Genomic DNA, 18,223 nt, shown 5'->3' with positions numbered 1-18,223 from the left:
GTAATGCCAAGGGAGTGTTCTATGTGTATAAACAGAGATTAATTCATTGGCACTTTCAGTACTATAGAAAAAATAAGTGAAAATCAAAGATTTTCCCAATAATTTATTTGTCATTATTTTTATTTTGCCCAGAAATCGTAATTGATATCGGAAAATCGGGTTTGAGTGAAAATAATGGGGATTTTCTTGTTAGGCAAAATCGAACAGCCTATATGCCGGAGGCATGAAAACTAAACTATCAATTGACAATGATGGGGAAAAAAAGAAACGGGTAACTTAGGTGATACTTTGAAAAGGAGTGGAGTAAAAAGTATAGATAAGTGGTGTAAAATGAGTGAAGTAAAAAGAACCACTTCCTATTGTACTCAAGTAAAACATAGATACAAAAATGTACCTGAGTACAGCAACAAAGTACTTTTACTTCATTACATTCCACCACTGATCAATACTTATTCAACGTATTTTTTTGTATGTTATCAATTGCCGTCTATGATGAATCCAATGGTACAGGCTCCTAAATTATATATTTTTTTAATAACGTAATTCTGCTTAAAGGTTGTTATGGAATTTTGCTCTGTCCTAAGTGGGTTTCATTTATTCGAGTCTATAAAATAACAATTCCAAAACAATTTTTGTGATTTTATTGTCCTAGAAAAACTATCTATAACAATGTGTTGTTTTTATTTCGGGAAGAAAAAAAAAAAAAAAAAAAGGTTTTCTGTTAGTCCCCAGGGTCCACCCTGTTAAATTGTGTTAGTGTCCCTTTAAGAAAATTCCCCATTCGTTGATGATTTATTTCATCACTTTTCTGCGATAATGTCACACCAGTGGTGGGAAATTCATCCATGGTAAGCAATTTGATTTTTAAAAATCTGATTTTGAAGTTTTATGAAGTACATTCAGTGTGGTTTATCATAACGTGTCACCTCTGTAAAGCTATATATATACTGTACTATAGGAGAAAAGACTAAACAAATTTAAATTCAGTGCCCTTTAATTTAGTTTCCTACAGTGATGTGTCATATTAAGGAAGTAGGGAAAAAACAAGCATGCAAAGTACACTGCGAGTATATCACCTGGTTGAGCACTTTCTGCAGGCGTGGGGTGCCCATTTTGTCCCCCATGTGCCTATATGCTGGATGAGAGAAAAAGAACTTTCTCTCTGCCTCCAAAGCTGCTTTAATATCTTTCTTCCCATCGATGTCCTTCTGACTGCGGTTCACCACACCAATGTAGCCTGACACAAAAAACAGAAGGAGACAAATTTACCATAATAAGACTAAAAGACTAAGAGAGACAAATGAGCAGAAACACGCTGGAGTTGTGTCATGGACACTGCTTGTACATCTGCTAACACACCTCTCCTCAGTGGCAGAAGCTTGTTCTCAAGCACATCACGGGCATCAGTGCCCTCATCCATCAAATCCAGTTTGGTGATTACTCCTATCGTCCTCAGACCTAAAGGAAAGAGTTGCAGTAACTGCTATTATTTATTTATACGTTGGGGCGGGGTGGGGGGTGGGGGGGGGGGCAGGGTGGGGTCAGTCTGCTTCATGTGATAGATTACTATTCACTCCTTTGAAAGAATTTTTAGCTTTGATTTAATGGTGTTATGTTCATGTTTATGTGGTGAAGTTTTCATTTAGCATCTAAACCGGCTGTACAATTGTTGGTTTTTGACTCATATGTGTTTTCTTTCAGGCAGTTTCGTCACCCTCACTGTTAGAGTCAGTCTATGTGCAGTACATTGCCAAACTAAAGGTCAGTTAGCCTCTAAATCAGGGCTCATCAGCCATTTTGAAACTGCTGATTCATTAAAAGAGCAAGCAGTTTCACATGGTCTGAAAAAACAACATGCTTGCTCAAATCACCTTTGATTATACAGCATTTTTATAGCCTCCTTATTAAAAACTAGGGGAAGCTGATTGACAGACACGGGAGGAGATAGCAGGTCAAACCAATAGGGTGATCACAAAAAAAGGAAACAACCTAAACCTTCAGGGGCCCTTTCTCAATTTGCATTCTTGTCCGTCGTGTTCGCATGTGCTCGTTATGGTGCTAATCTAAGAATGTAACAGTTCTTGTTATGGCAGTGACGACGCTTCATGAGTCATGACCACTCGAGAACACAAGCAAAGACAAGTGCGCATATTGAGAAGAGGCCAATGTCAAAGGAGGGATGGGGCTCTTTGTATGAAATAGTGACAGTCCTCTGCTCGGAAATGACAAATAAAGAAAAGAAATTCTGGAGCTGTACTGATAGATCTAGTTTTCCATTTATATTGTTAATAACCATAATTTTCGGACTATAAGCCGCTACTTTTTTCCTTCATTCTAAATCTTGCGGCTTATAGTCCAGTGCGGCTTATTTGTTGATTTAGTTGTATTAACATTATTGACAGCGGCGTCATAAGACTGTCATAAGACGGTCATAATTTTGACCTGAAACTATCATGGGCATGCTGATGACAGATGTTGACAAATTATGTCACTAACTTTTTTACATCGATTCAAAAGTGTGATAATTTGCCAGATAACATTAATTGACATCTGCTATAAGCATTCATTATTGCTCATATCAGTGTCATGTGATAATTAAGATTGTCTAATGACAAATAAAGTGTTGTCGAATACCATAACTAGCAATTAATGAAACAACTGGAACAGTAAGTGAAGAAATAATTAGCACAGAACATGAATTTGGATTGTTATTTACATCTGTAGCACCGCAGTGCATGCTAGGAGGCATGTTGGACAAAAACAGTATTGACAGCAGGTGGCAGAAGAAGTTGACTGTCTCCCTCCAGGGAGCAGTGATGGCCAAATAAAGCTTCTTGAAGCAATGAAGCTTTGAACCCAATTGGTTCAAAGCTTCATGGTGCTTCATTTGGACTTATAACAGTCGTATGATGCCGCTGTCAAATAAAGTGTTACCAGTTAAAATCTGTTGGTGTAAACGTCCCATAATACAGTGAGGACAGCTGCGGCTTATAGGCCGGTGCGGCTTATTTATGAACAAATGCCGTTTTCGTGTCACATTGGTGGGTGGCGACTTATAGTCAGGTGCGCCTTATAGTGCGAAAATTGTGGAAATTATGTACTGCCTGCCTAATGTTATTTCATCTTGTGGTGCAGAAAAAGGAAATGTAGAGCAAGGCTTTGTCATCATGTGATACTTACGCCATCAACCTCTTCGCTCTAAAGTGGAACATTGCCTGCTGCATTCGTATTTTAAGTGATGGGATAATGTAAAAGGATAGGTAGTCACACTACAATGTGAGGTCAATTCACTAAACCCTATCTACAGTGGGGCAAATAAGTATTTAGTCAACAACTCATTGTGCAAGTTCTCCCACTCGAAAATATTAGAAAGGCCTGTAATTGTCAACATGGGTAAACCTCAACCATGAGAGAATGAATGTGAAAAAAAAAAACAGAAAATCACATTGTTTGATTTTTAAAAATTTTTTTTGCAAATCATGGTGGAAAATAAGTATTTGGTCTATACCAAAAGTTCATCTTAATACTTTGTTATGTACCCTTTGTTGGCAATAACGGAGGCCAAAAGTTTTCTGTAACTCTTTACAAGCTTTTCACACACTGTTGCTGGTATTTTGGCCCATTCCTCCATGCAGATCTCCTCTACAGCAGTGATGTTTTGGGGCTGTCGTTGGGCAACACGGACTTTCAACTCCCTCCACAGATTTTCTATGGGTTTGAGATCTGGAGACTGGCTAGGCCACTCCAGGACCTTGAAATGCTTCTTACGAAGCCACTCCTTTGTTGCCCTGGCTGTGTGTTTGGGATCATTCTCATGCTGAAAGACCAAGCCACGTCTCATCTTTAATGCCCTTGCTGATGGAAGGAGATTTTCACTCAAAAGCTCTCGATACATTGCCCCATTCATTCTTTCCTTAACACAGATCAGTCGTCCTGGTCCCTTTGCAGAAAAACAGCCCCAAAACATGATGTTTCCACCCACATGCTTCACAGTGGGTATGGTGTTCTTCAGATGCAATTCAGTATTCTTTCTCCTCCAAAAACAGTTCTATTATGGTTTCATCTGACAATAACACATTCTCCCAGTCCTCTTCTGGATCATCCAAATGCTCTCTAGCAAACCGCAGACGGGCCTTGACATGTACTGGCTTCAGCAGAGGGACACGTCTGGCAGTGCAGGATTTGAGTCCATGGCGGCGCATTGTGTTACTGATAGTAGCCTTTGTTACTGTGGTCCCAGCTCTCTGTAGGTCATTCACTAGGTCCCCTCATGTGTTTCTGGGATTTTTGCTCACCGTTCTTGTTATCATTTTGACGCCACGGGGTGAGATCTTGCATGGAGCCCCAGATCGAGGGAGATTATCAGTGGTCTTGTATGTCTTTCATTTTCTAATAATTGCTCCCACAGTTGATTTCTTTACACCAAGCGTTTTACTTATTGCAGATTCAGTCTTCCCAGCCTGGTGCAGGTCTACAATTTTGTCTCTGGTGTCCTTCGACGGCTTTTTGGTCTTGGCCATAGTGGAGTTTGGAGTGTGACTAACTGAGGTTGTAGACAGGTGTCTTTTATACCGATAATGAGTTAAAAGAGGTGCCATTAATACAGGTAATGAGTGGAGCCTCGTTTGACCTCGTTAGAAGAAGTTAGACCTCTTTGACAGCCAGAAATCTTGCTTGTTTGTACCTGACCAAATACTTATTTTCCACTCTAATTTGGAAATAAATTCTTTAAAAGTCGAACAATGTGATTTTCAGTTTTTATTTTTTCCAAATTCTGTCTCTCATGATTGAGGTTTACCCATGTTGACAATTACAGGCCTCTCTAATCTTTTCAAGTAGGAGAACTTGCACAATTGGTGGTTGACTAAATACTTATTTGCCCCACTGCATATATGGAAATCATATAAATATGGAGATTTTTTTTCTTTTAACCTGTTCTGTTCAGCTGCTTGACACGGACAATGGAAATTTTAATGTATCACATAGGAGTATGTCACTCCCTCAGAGATAGATTGAGGAGCTCAGTCATCTGTGTTATGAACCAATCAGGAAAAACCGGGGACCCAGTTGCAGAGGTGGTTTAGATGAAGTGCCTTGGGCAATAAATTGGAACTCGAGCAGTCAATATTAAAAAATGCTGTGCCCAATCTAGAAAGGTCAAAGCAGATCCAACAAAGGAGTTTTTTGACAGCAGGTTAGGATTCAACATCTTTCAAAGAACAGCCCTATGCTTAGCTTCATTTCAGCTTGATTTAATCTCTCTCTCGCTCTCTCGCTCCCTCGCTCTTTGTTTGTTTGTTTTTTTGGGGGGGGAATTTTGAATTTTCTGCAGCCTTGCCTCACCTTGAGGATCAACATCCTTTGCCAGTTTAAGGGCGTCCGAGTTAGCAAGGTCAGTGTTGGCCGGAGTAACAGCCAAGATCAGGCAGCTCTCCCTGGTGATGAACTGCATGATCATGTCCCTTATTTGTTGCTCGATGTCAACAGGTTGGTCTCCAACTGGCACCTTGGTGATTCCCGGCAAGTCGATGAGGGTTAAATTCAGCACTGTTCAAGAGAAAGAACACAACATGATCACAAAACAGGAGATGTTATCATGTATGCCTTGCTGGATGATGCCTTATCAACTGAGCTATCCAGCCGCAGTAAACTGACTATACATCCAATTTATTTTTTAACACACGTTTATTTATGGCCCTGCCCACCTCCAGTAGTATGGGCTTCAAGACAATGTGCGCGCTCACGTGGCCGCCAGAGTTGGGCCGGACAGCCAAAGTGAAATACTGGCTTTCAGACAAAACTGGAGGATTGTAACGCCCAAAATGGGGCTTGTTGAGGCAGCATGACAAGCTTGGACCGACCTGGCAACCTGGCGCGATTTTTCTTTTTTAAACAATGAGGTATAACTAATTCCCGATCATTCCTAATGTGTTCTTATAGAGTTCTACCTGTACTACTGTATTTATTTCATCTTTTAAAGTTAACTTGCAGACGGTCCTGTTTGATTCATTCATCCATCATACAGTATGATGACAGTATAAAGCTCATCAGTTGCGATGTCACAACCAGAATTGCTTAAAAAAGCGTGCGTTCCATGATGCATTGTTTTGGGTGGAATAAGTATGAAATGGAAAGAAAAAAAGAAAAAAACAGCCCGATTTGAGTACCAAATTAGTTTTCTATGCGCAGTCATCTTGATTTGTTTGACATAGTCACCATTTCGTAGCACCTTTAAATGGATCAGTGTTTTTTTGCATTGTCACTGAAGTATTCAAATGGAAAGGACCACACACCATTTGGGGAATAAACACGTAAGTTGATGGGGACTGGAGATATGCCTTTGTTAGCACCAGTAACACGGTCCGTCTCGGCCTCAATCTCCTGGCGAACTTCATCAAAATCTGTGAACTTCTTTCCTTTGCAATGAAGAAATTCAGCCCACTCTGTGAATATGAAAAATACGTGACAAAGATTTGTGGTGAAATAATACCAAATTGAGAAGAAGTACAAAAACATCACTGTTTATAATGAATGGGAAAAAAATGTGAGGGGGATGCATTTGTCAATTTTTGATTGTACAAGCAGCATGTGTGGGAACCCACCTGCAGTCGCACTGATAAGCTGCAGAACCAGAGGCCTACGAGTCACGATACCAGAGCCGCGAGGCAGAAAGTCCCTGTGGATGAATAAGTCATTAGAATTTAGCAATAAAGACAACATCACGGTTAAACATCTTGACGCTACTTGAACTTCCATCAATCCAGCCATCAATCGATTATCTATCGCTTAATCCGGGGTCGGGTCACGCCCCCTGCTGGTGGGACATGCCCAGAACACCTCTCCAGGGAGACGTCCAGGACGCATCCAACCTAGGTGCCCGTGCCATCTCAGCTGACTCTTCTCAATGTGGAGGAGTAGCGGGTCGACCCTGAGTCCCTCCTGGATGACCAAGCTTGTCACCTTATCTCTAAGAGAGAGCCCGGACACCCTACGGCAGAAACTTCTTGAACCTCTTCATATTAATCATTTGAAGTAGAACAAACACTGAATTGTATGATGGCCATGTTATAACCTGGCATTTTCTGGTGCAGTAGTAGGCATTTTTAAACAAATGCCTCATTTCTTTTATGGCTTTTAATGAGTGCCAGTGGACATTGATATGAGCAGCGTATGTTTCCTTTCAAAAATGTTAATATTGTTCATTCATTCATTCATTTTCCAAGCCACTTATCCTCACGAGGGTCGCGGGATGCTGGAGCCTATCCCAGCTAACAATAGGCAGTAAGTGGGGTACACCCTGAATCGTTTGCCAGCCAATCGCAGGGCACAATTGTTAATATTGAAAAATCTTATATTATTGGACTACTCCTTACATTCCCTTTAAAAGCAGTGCATTTGTGACCACAGCATGTTCTTCTAACTGGCTATCATTCAAAATGCACCGAGTTAATTCTGAATATCACTGCATAATATATTTTTGTTACTATGTGAAGTTGGTAACGCGACTGACTAAACACACATGTATATGTTGAATATTTTAGTTTATTTGTTTCCCGGGGATTGCGCCATTCAGTCCACCTCAGAGGACCATATTTTGGGCTAAAAAGCCAAAGATGTGTTTCGCGATTTCACCCCAACTCTCTGTGTGCTTGAGCCCGAAAATAGTGTGGTTTGGGCAGTTACATGAAAAACGCGACACACCATCCAAAAATATCCAAAAACGATGCTCGTCACGCCACCTCAAAATGCCCCATTTTGGCCACAAAACCCCCAAATTAAGTTTGCCAGGATCAACTAACCAGGATTCACTCACTCACTCACTCACTCACTCACTCACTCACTCACTCACTCACTCACTCACTCACTCACTCACTCACTCACTCACTCACTCACTCACTCACTCACTCACTCACTCACTCACTCACTCACTCACTCACTCACTTCTAGAGCCATGAGAGCACGCACTGTCTTGAATTCCAAACTACGGGGTGACAGAAGAGCAATAATTAATCACTTGTTAAAACATCATCAAAGACTGGTTTATACCTGTCGCATCCACATGATCCGCAAAGTTTCATGTGGAAAGATGACGTCATCTCAGCAACCAAGCCTTTCCGCGGGGCGCACGATGCATCAGATTTGCGCGCCGCGTGCCTCCTGCAATTTTTAAACCGCGGGACATCTACTCGCGGAAACACACGGCGTACAAGCTGATATTGGCAGAAGTAAGTAGAAGGGCAGAGAGGACCTCATTCATCAACTCTTGTGGAGGAACATGGAAGAACTGTAATTGTAAACGTGAATTATTTGAGAATTATTCCTTCTGTTTAAACACAGGCATTTTGGCTCATTTCAGTTTATTTTGTTTATATGGGACCTTACTTATCTTATTATGCATTTATTTACAAAAATGATCTTTTTTGTGGTAGGTCTCTTTGAGGTGAACAAGCTAGGGCCGAACGTGTGAAGAAAGAATGAAGTTGAGTTGAGCACTGTCCTGCCATGCTGGTTATTTTTCTGGTGTGTGTTCTTGGCTGCGTCTCAATAACAGTTTGAGTCGCCCTGGCTCACTTGTCCTAGGCACTTGCTATGACGTCACACGGAGGCCACTTGGAGGGCGAAGGGAAGCGGGTGGCGGGGGAATGAAAGACGTAAATGGAACACACTTGCCCTCGTTCACTCACAGGCCAGACAATCATGGATCAACCACATGTTGTTGAGGTGGTGCTATAGCCTACTGCCAATTCCAAATCACACAAAATATACGGAGACTCGTGTCAATAAGAGGGAGACATATTCTGCGCTTGATGGTACCACATCGGTACCTGGGAATGATCAAAATTATTAGTTTTGTATCAAATTTTTTATTTGGGTAAATCATTAGTTATTTATTTGTCTTTACCTTATAATGTGTAGGGGGATTTGTGGTTTAAATACGTTTAAAGTGCCTATGACAGCAAAAAGCATGTTTATTTCATAATTCACGCGGTATTTTATCCTGCTGAATGAAATGGACCGCTTGTGGAAGCCATCGATATATTTATTCAATTTTCTTAATCATGATTGAAAATGAAGTGACTTCCGGCCACAGTCTGAACTGAGGAAGAAGGTGAATGTGACGTCAGCAGACTAATTATATTTACTATAAACCATACCATCGTATACAGAAGGACTGCGAATTCAGCTGGTTTTGCGGATTAATTCGTTTATTATTCATTTATTTTTCACATCACGCCAGGCCAATGTGCTGCAGGCTTTTGTTGCTGCGCCAGGGAGAGGCATGTGAGCCTTTTTGGGTTTCAAAAAGATCCTATTCACCGCAAAGAATGGGCAAAACAAGTCCAAAAACCGTGGGACCATTGGGCGGATGAGGAAGTGAGTAAGCTATGTGTTTTATATTATGTCAATGTGGAATACGTCTCGGTCAAGACATGTGTCTCCATATATTTTGTGTGATTTGCAATAGAAGTTTTTCACGTGACGTCACCGCAATTAACGCTAAAATGGCAACGCCCACCACTGGACCTGACGCTATAATTTTCACTTGTACGCACGCCGTAGCTTGGCAAGGCTACAAGGCTACGTTTAAACTTTTAAGCGGTGGTCTCCTTTCAAATTAGATACGCCGCGACAAAATATGAAATGGTGAAGTACTTCGTAGCATTTGGCTGCACAAACATGCAGGAGAATTCGAAAAATCTGCACTTTTACCGGATCCCAAAAGAAAAGGAGCGACGTGAATAGCTGCTGGCTGCCATCAAGCGGGTAAACTTCTTCCCAAATGACGGTTCGAGGCTTTGTAGCGCCCATTTCATAGGATGTATGCAAATACAAAAAAAAAGCTTTTGCTTGCCTCGTAACTACCCGTGTTTTAAATTACTGTAAATTTGATAGTATGTCGTCATAGGCAGTCACGAGTTTGAGAAAAGTACTACTCTAAACAATGCTCGCTAGATTTGTGTGGTGTTTTTGTCTGTTTGAGCAGCATTTGATAGGCTCCACGTTAACAAATATGTGACAAAGTCATTTCCTTTCATTTTCTGATTCGTTCACCGCATAGTCATTACTGGAAAATCAAGTTAGCAGCAAGCTAGGTCAGGAACCGGAGGACCGAGTCACTGAACGGGAAGTGACAAAACTCAGTCTTGCCCCCCTGCCTGCACGCTGGCTGCTTATTGGCCACACGTGGACGTGAGTGACAAACGCCCTGATTCTGTTTCCGCTCCCTCCCCTGCCCACGATGAGGCTGGCGTCTGATTGGTCGTGTGCGATGTCAGAAGACGCTGCCGCTTGCTCAACGCCCTCCCACGCAGCGAACAAGCACCACCTTCATAGAACGAATCAGTGCAGATGATGATTAGTTCGGTCTCGTTCACCAAAACAATTCGTTCAAAAAGAACGAATCGTTCGCGACCGATACAACACTAGCGTGTATTGCATACCTTCAACAGCAAATGAAGAAACGCAGGCGGGAAATGGCAATCGTTTCTGATGCTGTGATTGTGTTGCTCACTCGTGCAGAATTAAAATAATTGCCATTCTAATAAATAACCAATATGAAATAATAGTATATACAGATTAAAAAGTATTGAATGATAAATACTATCAATTTAATAAATACTGTCAATTTCAGCACACGCTAATTGTGAAGAAATACTCCTCCCTCTCAATTTGGAATTTTCCTTTTATTAACTTAGTTGACGGAACCCTGAGGCACAAGAAACACAGGTACTTAGAATACAATACTAACATTCAACCAAATACACGGACCCAGAAAAATTATTACAACACTAATACAATATACTGTATCTCTGTGTACAGATATAATCCAATATACAACAGAATACACATCATCGACATTAATAAGAGATAAACCTACAGATCCGGTTCTTCCTTCAAGTGGATGGCGAAGTGTATAAAACACATGGACGCGTCGGATGGCTTTTTCAGTGGAGATTTTTAACAAAACAGAACCAGCATGGGAGACTGCCATTCAACACGGCGCTCCCACGCAACTTCAGCACCTGCGTCTCTCTCTCTTTCGCTCTCCCCAATTTCTTCTTCTGCACCATATTTGTAATGCCAGTCATATTGAAAAAGGATAACGGCCCCTTGGAGATGCCGGTAGCATAAACGTCTCTTAGAACTTTTAACCATCACTTCTGTGATCCTCTTTGTTCCTTAGGACATCCACCACACGGTGGCGCCTTTTCATGTTTGTCTTCTGCTTCAGTTGCTACTGACTTTTTAGGGGAGTCAATTGTGACCGCGTGTGTGCGTGATCCGTTACACTCCCAAGTGACGAATGGTCGAGCTGGATTAATTATTTTTTGTGTATTAAAAGTGCATAAGTGGAAGTCTGCTCTCTTTTTTACCTTCTAAGTACGCATCCTGTCCTACCACGCGTTACAAACTACTCCTTCTTCCCCCACGTCAACGCAGGCAGGCGCTGCCCACGAGCAGCCGGAGGGATTCTATTCAAATTGGTCCTGTGAAAAATCATGAAACCAGACATTTTCATGAATTTATGAAACCCAGCCGAACGATACAGACAGGATGGGAAAAGTGGACATGTCTGCGCAAAAAGAGGATGTTTGGTCACCCTAAGTTATGCTAACCATTTTTGTGGATTCCAAATGGCCTATTTTGGAAGATTTCCTCAGAAAGGGGAGGGCAGTCAACAGTGCAAGGTAATGTGAATTGCTAGCCAAACGCCTGAAGCCTGCAATTCCAACCAAACGCCAAGGATTACTGAAGAAGAAGAAGGAGAAGAGGTTTTTGCTGCAGCATGACAATGCACGCCCATATGTTGCCAAAGCAACTATTGAAACCATTAACAAACTGGGTTTTGAGGTGCTGGCTGAAGGGAAAAGGTACCGTTCTCGAACACACCATTTAATTGTTTGCATTAGTATAACATATTCATTTAACTATAGTTTAGGCAGACTTCACTCAGTGGCCTTGAACACAGTAAAGTGAATCACCTTCTCGGCGCTCATGAGGGGGAAAAGGAAAAATCGTAAAAATCTCGTAGGCACCGTCTAACTGTTTGCATTACTCGAACACACATAATATAATCAATCAGGGAATAGTATCATTTCTCATATTCACTGTAGGATTGCACTACTCTAACACACCTAATGTAAAATAGATAGCACACCATAGTTTAAATAAACAGAATAGATACACAACGCCATCTTATCACAGAAGCCCAACGTGGGCGCAACGAGCAAGATTGACGAACCAGCTCTGGCAATCAGTCGTCCCGACAAATGAACAAGGGCAAAGACCAGCGCACTTTGTCCTAAAACAAGTAGTGCCAGCCCGGATAACAAAGTTGATAGCAGGCGCTTGTGATGTCAAGACCAGCGTCGGTCGCTGTGGCAACCACATTCCATCCACGCACGAACCTAAACAGCCCGAAACCAGCCAGAGAGGGATGATCCCAAAGCAACGCCCGGACACACCTTCGGCCGGCCCACAGACTTAAAAAACACTGGACACTGAGATAAGACAGATTTGCTGCTAGGAAACATCTGCTATGTAGCCTTGCTTTGGATTCAGCATTGTTCCTTCCGTCGTCTGTTTTTGCCTTGTTTTTGACCATTGTCGACGAATAAATTGTCAACCTGTTTTTGGTGAGTCTTCTTTAAACTTTTGAAACATGGAGTCAGTACATAGGGTTAAAATAAGAAGAGAACGCGCGAAGTTCCGCCTTCCTGGTTGGCGCACGCGAGGCAGCATCAGCCAAGCGGCACTTCTTTTGGCTGTCGCTGTTTCCGTGCAGCTTGGCTGGGAAGGCGAATTTCAACATCCTGCATCCGACAAACATCCCAGATCTTGCTCTGTCCGACTATCAGCTCTTTGCTCCACTCAAAGAGGCGTCACGGACGGGGGTGTGAGTTTTCTTCTGATGAAGCAGTGAATAAAATGTTGTGTGACCACCCAAAGACTTTCTTCTCATTAAGCTTGTCGACCTCTGGAACAAGTGCAACAAAATGGATGGAGATTATGTAGAAAAAATGTTTTTTTTTTCTTTTTTTTTTTTTTTTTTTTACTTTTGTGTTTTCACAAATAAATAAAAACAATACAAGTGTGGATAATTTTTGATTTAGGTATATTTAAAAGAAATGAATCATTTCAAAAGGTTTATTTGAAAAATTATAGATTTCTCATCAAGAATCCAGTCATGCTAACGATCATGTTAGCAAAGCTAGGCTGAGGGCTAACTTAGCACAAAGGCGGTTTAAATTAACCCTCGCTCACTTGCCCTAGCCACCGCCCCTCGAGGGAATCCCAGCCGCCATCTTAAGGGCTGTACCAATTCCCAAAACAGCGAAGTGAACTTGGTGAGATGGACTCTCAGAGGGCTCAGTGATCGAGTGAAAAACGATGGTCACTCCGGAGCTCCCTGTATCCCACAATGCATTGCAGTGGTACACGGAAAACATGTCCATGCGGTGGTGATAACGAAGCTCAAATACCGTTGGCTGCTGTCTATTTACCACCAAAGAAGAAAATGAATTAAGCTGCCGGCACGGTATTTGAATGATATACCAAACTGCCTTTCGAATTGTAAAATTCATCATTGTTGTTAAAAAATAAAAAATTAAAAAATTAGACTATGTGTGTCAGTTATGACAGAACGTATGAAATTTTACAGGTGTGCCAAAATAAAAAACACATAAATAAATAAATATAAAGGGAAAGATATGAATAAATAAAAAGAAAACACTTTTTTATTGACTATCACTTTTGTCATTAAAAAAAGGAAAAAACAATGACAATTTTTGTCATTGATTTTTGTATTTCGGTTGCCTTTTCTATTTTGCTTTTAACGAAAGGAATGGTCTGTCAATCAAATGGTGTTGGGAGGGACTGAAACTCAACTTCAAATAGGTTAAATGTGTTTAAACAACAAATCTGTCTACAAATTATAAGGTATAGACAAAAAATAAATAATGAATTGCCCAAATAAAATTTGATACAAAACTAATAATTCTGATAATTCCCAGGTACCGACGTATTGCCATCAAGCGCAGAATACATCTCGTCTTATTGACATGAGTCGTCGTATATTTAGTGTGATTTGGAACAATGGTGCCACCAGGGGGTGGCCAGGCCTGGCCAAGACCCCCACCCCCACCCCAATGAATTTGTTGGCCATCCCACTGGTCAACCTACTCGCCAGTATAATGTCAGACTGTAGTAGCTGCGGAACTCAAAATGTTGACTGGATTATTATGGACTATTTACATTAACATAATATAATGGTATACAATATACAATATCCTTGCAAAAGTATTCGGCCCCCTTGAATCTTGCAACCTTTCGCCACATTTCAGGCTTCAAACATAAAGATATGAAATTTAATTTTTTTTGTCAAGAATCAACAACAAGTGGGACACAATCGTGAAGTGGAACAACATTTATTGGATAATTTAAACTTTTTTAACAAATAAAAAACTGAAAAGTGGGGCGTGCAATATTATTCGGTCCCTTTACTTTCAGATCAGCAAACTCACTCCAGAAGTTCAGCGAGGATGTCTGAATGATCCAATGTTGTCCTAAATGATCGATGATGATAAATAGAATCCACCTGTGTGTAATCAAGTCTCCGTATAAATGCACCTGCTCTGTGATAGTCTCAGGGTTCTGTTTAAAGTGCAGAGAGCATTATGAAAACCAAGGAACACACCAGGCAGGTCCGAGATACTGTTGTGGAGAAGTTTAAAGCCGGATTTGGATACAAAAAGATTTCCCAAGCTTTAAACATCTCAAGGAGCACTGTGCAAGCCATAATATTGAAATGGAAGGAGCATCAGACCACTGCAAATCTACCATGACCCGGCCGTCCTTCCAAACTTTCTTCTCAAACAAGGAGAAAACTGATCAGAGATGCAGCCAAGAGGCCCATGATCACTCTGGATGAACTGCAGAGATCTACAGCTGAGGTGGGAGAGAGATCTACAGCTGAGGTGGGAGAGTCTGTCCATAGGACAACAATCAGTCGCACACTGCACAAATCTGGCCTTTATGGAAGAGTGGCAAGAAGAAAGCCATTTCTCAAAGATATCCATAAAAAGTCTTGTTTAAAGTTTGCCACAAGCCACCTGGGAGACACACCAAACATGTGGAAGAAGGTGCTCTGGTCAGATGAAACCAAAATTGAACTTTGTGGCCACAATGCAAAACGATATGTTTGGCGTAAAAGCAACACAGCTCATTACCCTGAACACACCATCCCCACTGTCAAACATGGTGGTGGCAGCATCATGGTTTGGGCCTGCTTTTCTTCAGCAGGGACAGGGAAGATGGTTAAAATTGACGGGAAGATGGATGCAGCCAAATACAGGAACATTCTGGAAGAAAACCTGTTGGTATCTGCACAAGACCTGAGACTGGGACGGAGATTTATCTTCCAACAGGACAATGATCCAAAACATAAAGCCAAATCTACAATGGAATGGTTAAAAAATAAACGTATCCAGGTGTTAGAATGGCCAAGTCAAAGTCCAGACCTGAATCCAATCGAGAATCTGTGGAAAGAGCTGAAGACTGCTGTTCACAAACACTCTCCATCCAACCTCACTGAGCTCGAGCTGTTTTGCAAGGAAGAATGGGCAAGAATGTCAGTCTCTCGATGTGCAAAACTGATAGAAACATACCCCAAGCGACTTGCAGCTGTAATTGGAGCAAAAGGTGGCGCTACAAAGTATTAACGCAAGGGGGCCGAATAATATTGCACGCCCCACTTTTCAGTTTTTTATTTGTTAAAAAAGTTTAAATTATCCAATAAATTTTGTTCCACTTCACGATTGTGTCCCACTTGTTGTTGATTCTTGACAAAAAAATTAAAATTTTATATCTTTATGTTTGAAGCCTGAAATGTGGCGAAAGGTTGCAAGGTTCAAGGGGGCCGAATACTTTTGCAAGGCACTGTATATCAGTAGGCGTGTCCTGAAGTCTTTCTGACAGTGTTCTACTGGCTTGTTTATTACTACAACATAGTAAAAACCTGAAATTATGGCTTTTATTTTTTGGTGTGGCACCCCAAGGTTTTAAGTGGCCCCATTTGGCCACCCCTGTGAAGAATTTTTGGAGGCTCCACTGATTTGGAATAGGCAGTAGCCTTTAGCACTACTCCAACACCTTGTGGTTGTTCCATGATTTTCTTGCCTGTGAGTGAACGAGGGCAGGTGTGTTCAGGCCCAAGTACACTGCATGCGTGATCGTTGCGGTTCCGGTCCGGTTCAGTGTTGCCTGCGTGCCACGCAGTCCGTCAAAAACAGGAAAATCATACCGGCTGCTGCACGGCTGCGGTCCGCCAACCTCGTCCCCCCCGTGAGCTCTTGCGTGATCTCGTGCGATAATGTGCCATTTAAAACAACGAAAAACACACTGAGTCTATACTCATCAGAGAAGCAGAGAGAGAGCACATATTTTCTTTGCATATTGATATTTTAGTTAATCTGGAATTAAGAGACAGACATGACTGCATCATGATGAGATCAGGACAGAAAACACACATAATAGGACACCTTGCAGCTTCCTTTTTTATATTGTCCTGATAGAAAGGATCTGCTGCATCATAAATGATTTTGTGGGTTTCCACCTCCATGATGAAGCGCTCATCATCCATCTTCGCTCGTGTTTAAACCGTGATTAGGCACCTGGGCTGTTACGTCCAGGCCCAGCTCCACCCATTTTGTCGGATGCGTGTCCGGCAAAAATAGAAAATAGCCTATACCATCCGGCGGGCATGCGGCACGCCGGAGTTGATCCGCAGTCAATCCGGAGCACTGACGCGGCCGGTATACGTTGAACAATAGGATATAATGGGAACGGATTGGCTCCGGCGCTATTTTTTACCAGAGTCGGACCAGAAACGCAACGATCACGCATGCGGTGTACTTGGGCCTTTCCATTTACGTCTTTCGCTCCCCCTCCGCCCACTTTCCCTCCACCCACCAAGTGGCCTTTGTGTGACGTCATAGCAGTGCTTAGGGCAAGTGAGCGAGGGCAACTCCAACCGTGATTGGAAAGCAGCCAAAATGTCCCCCCCGTTAGTGTCCACTCTACGTAACGTCCAAATGGCACCCTGTTTAAAAATGACCCAAAAACATTTGTGTGACCACTGGGGAGTGCAATCAACTCTTGGAAAGAAATTGCAAAAATGCTTGGGAGAGGGTCGTCAAGAAAGAGTGGAAGAATTTAACATACAGGTATGTGAAGGCAAAAAGGTGGAAAGGGAAATGGAAGAACAGAGAGACAGGTAAAGCAAAGAATATTGAAAGGCTCTTTTCATTCACATACCTGTCAAGTTGTACGGTTTTGGCGTAATTTGTACAAGTGAGCGCAGATTTTCAAATGTGTGCGCTGTACGTTCAAAATCTGTACGTTTTTCGTGCATTACGTTTTTTTTTCTCCGCTCGGATTTTGTCACTGTTTCGGCAAGGAGACAATGTGAGTTACTATGCGTTACTACGTTGGTTTAATGAGGCGAGAAAAGTCGGAGACACGGAGAGAGAAGAGTGGGAGTGGGAAGGAGGCAAGAGTGTTTGTTGTGACGCTGTAGCAAACGTGATGCTAGGCTAGGTGGCTCCAATATTTCCTGACTGTAGCAGACAGCCTACAATCTATGCCTAGATATTACATGCATATAGAACTACATGCTGTAACAGTCACCTCCTTGAGTGGTCTTCCTCCCGACATCCACCACGCGGTGGAGCTGCTTTATTTATGTTATATATGTTCTTCTTCTGTTGTTGCTTACTTTTGTGTTGGTGTTCGTCTGGGATCGCGCGTGTGCGTACCGCTGAACTCCGAGTGACGAGTGGTTGAGCTGGATTTATTTTTGTCTATTAAAAGTGCATAAGTGGAAGTCTGCTTCCTTTTTTACCTTTTATGCACTCATCCTGCCCTGCCACGCGTTACAATGCGAAATGAACGATTCGGCGGCATTAGTAAACAGCCACCATTTTAAACCAGTAGACTACTCAGAAAGGCTCTGTTGTAGTTAACCTTCCAAGAGAACCTAAGTAACTTTTTATCTAAAATACTCCTAAATCGGCAAAATCTTGATGTGAATCTATCTTTAAATTATGAAACAATTTTAAATTTTTCACATGTCGAAAGTAGACAGAAGGGAACTGATGCAAAAACTTTAACAGTTGATTCACAACATTAAATGACTTCCAAACATAGCAAAGGTTACTATGTT

General features: G+C 41.8%; 1 protein-coding gene across 1 annotated transcript in view; it reads right to left on the bottom strand.

The window, feature by feature from the left end:
* The window catches only part of LOC130929732 (dynamin-3-like), a 161,687-nt gene that overhangs the window by 85,226 nt on the left and 58,238 nt on the right, over window positions 1-18,223 (bottom strand). The window contains exons 3-7 of the mRNA XM_057857156.1: window positions 6,603-6,676; window positions 6,294-6,443; window positions 5,344-5,547; window positions 1,360-1,458; window positions 1,077-1,237 (exon numbers count right to left, since the gene is read on the bottom strand). Coding sequence (XP_057713139.1) covers window positions 1,077-1,237; window positions 1,360-1,458; window positions 5,344-5,547; window positions 6,294-6,443; window positions 6,603-6,676 — 688 coding nt within the window. The remainder of the gene's footprint in view (window positions 1-1,076; window positions 1,238-1,359; window positions 1,459-5,343; window positions 5,548-6,293; window positions 6,444-6,602; window positions 6,677-18,223) is intronic.

This window comes from Corythoichthys intestinalis, chromosome 14, assembly GCF_030265065.1.
Source record: "Corythoichthys intestinalis isolate RoL2023-P3 chromosome 14, ASM3026506v1, whole genome shotgun sequence".
Taxonomy (NCBI): Eukaryota; Metazoa; Chordata; class Actinopteri; order Syngnathiformes; family Syngnathidae; genus Corythoichthys; species Corythoichthys intestinalis.
The sequence above is the reverse complement of the archived record's forward strand: the minus strand, read 5'-3'. Positions and strand labels throughout refer to the sequence as shown.